We start from the raw sequence: 5,187 nt of genomic DNA, 5'->3' as shown, positions 1-5,187 counted from the left end.
CAACACATTTTGTTTCTGCTTTAAACCTGCTAAGTTATCTATTGCTGGCTTGATGATTGCATAGTTCAACATAAAAATGCATTCCACTCAAATTCTCAATAATAAGTCTGATTAGTTAGATAACTTCCCAATCATAAAAGCCTTTATTTTAAGACAAGTATTATTCAAATATAGTGTGGAAATCAGACTCACTGTAATTGGGATAAAAAGACAACTCTAGAAGAACCCTGCACATGTGATACCTATTGCATTTTGGTGCATACTGTCTTGCATTCCTTACCTTTCTTCCTCCTCTTTGAAGTGCTGGATTAAAGTGTATTCACACTAGAAAGCTACACACCAGGCTTAATATGAGAACTATGTGTTTAAGAAAACAAGACATTCTAAATAAGAAATCTCCAATTATTTTATGTTTTTATGACCCTTCTTATGAAGAGTGTTTTATGTGCAATAGCTGCAGGTAGAAATAAATCTACATTTCACTCAAGCCCAATCAAATATATCAAATATAAAATACAACATAAAGCAAACTACAAAGCAGCAGTGATTCTTAGAGCAGCATGTGCAAAATTCAATATTTTGTTATCTAGTTACATCACTGTGGTCAGAAAAGAAAAGTGCCAAAACTCCCTTTTCCATTCCACTTAAACTGGTTCCCCACAATTGCAACAAACATCTCCTGTGACATTAAGTTGTCATCGGCTTGTGTGATCCCCAGTTCACTCAATCTTTTCTGTGGCCTTTTTGTGTAGAGACGGCAACTAGTTCATTTACAATTTCACAATTACCCTCAACTTGCTCAGAAAGGTCAGTTCTTGCAGAAAGCTCCATTCTGCCTGTTGCACACTGAATCAGTTCTTCTAGATCCACTCTTTCAGCTGCATCTGCCTCTTCACTTGTCTGAATTTTAAGTGCTTTATTTTCTTCAATTCCATCGTGGGCATTGTCTTGCAGTTCAGAGAAAATTGTAGGCTTCACCAAAACAACACCATAACCTTCATTATTATGTATGACATTATTTACCATGGATATTTTAGGAATGTCATAATGCTCATCTAAGAAGTCCTTAATGAGGATCCCCTCCTTGCAATGATGGATCCCATTGTCACTCAGGATACACTTACTCCCAGGATATATTTCAATACCAGCATCCTTGGCACCATATAAATCTGAGTTCTTCATTAAAAATTCAGCTGATGTTCGTACTGTGACTCCTGTAGTTTCACACTGCAACACACAGTTTTCCAATGTCGTCTTGCCACAATGAATGATTAAGATTCCTTCTACAGCATCATGCTGAACAAATTTTATGTTTGAGATTTTAATATCCGCACCTGTGCCATCCATAAAAGTATCTCCTTTGCCTCTCTTTTCTATCACAATATCATCTGGTAGACCATATCCTTCCAATTCAATGGAATCAGCAATGGAGAATGTGCCATGTACCACGTAATGACCAGGACAAACAATAACAGTGTCACCTTCAAAGCAAGCATTTATAGCAGACAATGGATCTCTGTGGAACTGAACTTCTATTTCCCCCTCACAATGCTCTTCACAAAGCTTGTCCCTGAGCAGAGCCCAAAGTAGACCAGTCATCATGGTGGATGAGACCACATGGGTGACCTTCTGGCCATTTGGACGTTGCCCTTTGCTTGAATATTAGAGTTCTTCTAATAACCAAACACATATCTCAACAAAGGATTCTCAATGAGTTTTAACTTTTGTTTCAACTGTTCAATCTCCGAATAGAATTTTAATCCTTCCACCATGGAGATATTTTCCTGCTCAGAATCAGAATTACAATTTGACAAACTGCTTCTCAGATTTAGAAATTTCCTGTAACTCTCCTCACATTGAGACAACAGATTACGGTAGTCAACAACAAGTCCTGAAGGAACTTGGTCTTCAAGAATATCATAATACAATCTCAATCGAGGTTCAACACATCTGACAAAATGATCATACTCATCCTCCTCTTCTTCATCCCAACTCCTCCAACTGTTTTGGTAGAAAAATCTGACGTGCTCAATTGCAAGGGCTGTCTGGTCAAATACTCCAGAACCATCAAACACCACCCACAACTCCTGCAGGGGCAACCGACATTCCTTCAGCTCAAGGAGCTCTTTCACACAATCCAAGGTAAAAGTGTTCACTTCAGAGTCACAGACATAGGGTTCAGCAAGCTTCACGACTGCCTTCAAGGCTGCAAAGTCCACATCTGTAACCTCAACCAGCACCTCAAACACATTAGTGTGCCAGACTGCCTGCCATCCAGATGGTTCAAGGACCTTCTCCAAGAACTCAGCTGTGAATTCCCTTACTTCAGAGGCCTTGCAGTCAGCTAAAATGTAATCTTGATAGGCTCTGAATCATTCATAGAACAAAAGTTGACTTGTTTGGAAAATTTCTGGGAAAAGAGTTTTTCCTTCTGGCACAAAACTTTGTAAACTAGTGACTTATCGTGGTAGCGACAATCACTGCATGACTCTTCATCTTGGAACAAACCTTTCTCCAGGGGCTCCGGCTCCTCCTCGGCTGCCCAGTTAGTACGCTCTGGTGCCATCGCCCCAAGCCCCAGATCTCCACCCCTCATATATGTTTTTGCAATGAAAGAACCCAACCACCTCTTCCTAGAATCTCAGTGGGCCAGGGGATCCTCATTCTACTCCCTGGTGTCCCTGCTCTGGTTGGGGACCCTCTGAAATGGATTCTGGAACATCTTTTACAAATAAGGAAACTGCTTTTCCCAAAGCCTTAGATAAGTGAGGCCTAAGGCAGAGTTTCTTCACGTGGGGGGAGAGTCACACATAAGAAACCTGCAGGCCTTGGGCAGCCCACTTTGCAGGGCCAGGCCTGGGGCAAGGATTTCCTTGGCTCATGCCACTTGGTCCTGAAAATACGCTAGGAGGGTGATCCTCTGAAAATCCCAATTTCCACAGAGAAAACTGGGGCTTCGATGGTGCAGGGCACCAAGCAGGTGGCGAGTTCCCTTGGGCCTTAAGGTTGTGTGCACCTTCAGAACATTAGGTTCAGCATCTGCTGCATGCACAGCAAGACACAGACAAAGCAGGGGTCTCCACTCTGTAGGGCAGGTACCAGGTATTTCAGCAACTTCTCCACCATGCCTGCTTTGATGGTCTCCATCCTGTTGGGATCATCCAGGGTTGGGGATGACTCATTTTCTCCCTGGAGTGGGACCAAGGAGGGACAGTTCAAACAGAAAATAGCAGTAAACTGTAAAATGACTCCCTGCCATACAGTGAGGTGAAAACGGCACACAAAGAATCTTCCTTCTCAGGGCGAAGTGGCACATGCCTGTAATCCCAGCAACTCCGTAGGTTGAGGCAGGAGGATTGTGAGTTCAAAGCCAATCTTAGCAATTTAGCGAGGCCCTAAGCAGCTTAACAACACCCTGTCTCAAAATAAAACATAAAAAAAGGGCTGGAATGTGGCTTAGTGGTAAAGCACCCCCGAGTTCAATCCCCAGTATTAAACAAGAAAACACCAAACTTCCTTCACATTAATGTATACACACACATGCATTCACGTGTGTGCACATACACAATTGGGCAGGGTCTGGGGCTGTTCATGGAGGGATCAGGGTGGTAGGCCGCCCTGTCTAGCCTCTGGGCTCCTCTGGGAAAATTGCCAAAGGTGTCAGGGGTGAGGGCTGATCCACTGTCTCCAGACGAGGACAAACCCCCACTCCATGCTTTCTGGAGGCAGAAACCTCAGGAATCTGCAAGTGAACATATGTCCACCAAGGTCTTCAGACAAGTGATCTGGATGGGGCTGGCTCTGGATTATGGGTGACTGGTTACCAGCGTTCCAGGTTCTGTTTATTCCATTGTCAAGGAAATGAGGTCACTTCCTGGGCTCTTCCACTCAAGACCATCCCCAAAGCTCCCTGGGATGTTGACTGCTATCCTCTCCCCATGACATGTGCACAAGTGCACAGGGTTACCTTCTGTCCCATCATTCCCAGGCCTGGGTGCAGCTAGTGTTCCAGATTTGAGGAGACAATGGGGTTCATCACTGGATAGTGCTTTTAGGAGGTCCCTCTGAAGGAAGAAAGACACCTTCAATCAGCCCTGGCAGGTTCTTGACTTGTGTTGCAGAAAGGAATTTGGGGATGTGTCCAATGAGGCAAAAATGAAGATTTATTTGGGAAAGCAAGGGGATTTATTAAGGAAAGCAAGCAACAGAGCAGAAGGTGCACTCCAAGGATGGAGTGTGGTGCTGGAGAGTGAGATGCACTTTTGAGGTGCACCCTTCCTTTTAAAAGAAATTTTGTAATTAGTGAACATGAGAAGTATGTAGAGATAACATCACATCATCTGGTGAACTCCTAATGGAAGTCCATTTTATGCTTTGAGTACAAACCTTGCTGCTCCACTGCAAATGGCTTATTTTAAAAATTGCATTCCCTTCTCCCTTCTTCTTCTTCCTCCCTTTCTCCTCCCTAACAGTGGGTGAGACAAAGCTAACATTTTTCTTGTCCCAGGCTGAGCATCTATCATGTCCTTCACTGCTGGAAGAGTGTTACTGCCCACAAGAAAAAAGAAACTCCAAACCCAGGAACTGGAGTAATGGCTCTCTCAAGGACACTGATGGACACTAATTATATTTACTGATAATATTTGTATCCCATGCCTTATGTTCCTCTTTTAAAAGCCTCCATGTTCCCCCTGGCAGGGAGAATCACAGCATCTGTACAGGAGTCCCTGTGTTTCTCTTTTCCAAACAAAACAATAAAGCTTTTCCTTTTTCTCAAAATCTTGTCCTTGTTGTTGGATTGGCATTGGGACAAGGACTGAGTTTTTAGTATCAATTTCAATTCTCTTAATCAGAAAGCACAGGGTAGTTGGTTCTTTCAGGATCTCTAGGTTGATTTCATCTAGTTAATACATAGCATTTGGACTATACCTATAAATCTTTAACACTATTTTCCCATTAGGCTTAAAAAAATCGTGTAAAGCTGGGCGCTAAGGCACACGCTTGTAATTCTAGCGAGGATCAAAGCCAACCTCAGCAATTGCTAGGCGCCAAACAACTCAGTGAGACCCTGTCTCTAAAAAAAAAAAAAAAAAAAATTCATGTAAATTTTCAACCTATGTGGGAATTTATCATGTAGACTCAACAATACTTTTAAGATTTATGAGGCTTTTAGGAATTTGGAGAAAA

At 42.7% G+C, this 5,187-nt stretch overlaps 1 protein-coding gene across 1 annotated transcript; it reads right to left on the bottom strand.

The window, feature by feature from the left end:
* Window positions 1-604: 604 nt before the first annotated feature.
* Window positions 605-2,566, bottom strand: LOC308653526 (SHC SH2 domain-binding protein 1-like; the record flags this gene model as incomplete). The annotated part of the gene is given in 5 exon segments (XM_081302097.1): window positions 605-735; window positions 738-1,646; window positions 1,649-1,673; window positions 1,677-2,367; window positions 2,460-2,566. Coding segments are annotated over 5 exon segments (1,863 nt in total).
* Between the last annotated feature and the right edge of the window lie 2,621 nt (window positions 2,567-5,187).

This window comes from Spermophilus citellus, assembly GCF_964194105.1.
Source record: "Spermophilus citellus genome assembly, chromosome: 1".
Classification (NCBI taxonomy): Eukaryota; Metazoa; Chordata; class Mammalia; order Rodentia; family Sciuridae; genus Spermophilus; species Spermophilus citellus.
This window is presented reverse-complemented; position numbering and strand designations above follow the sequence as displayed.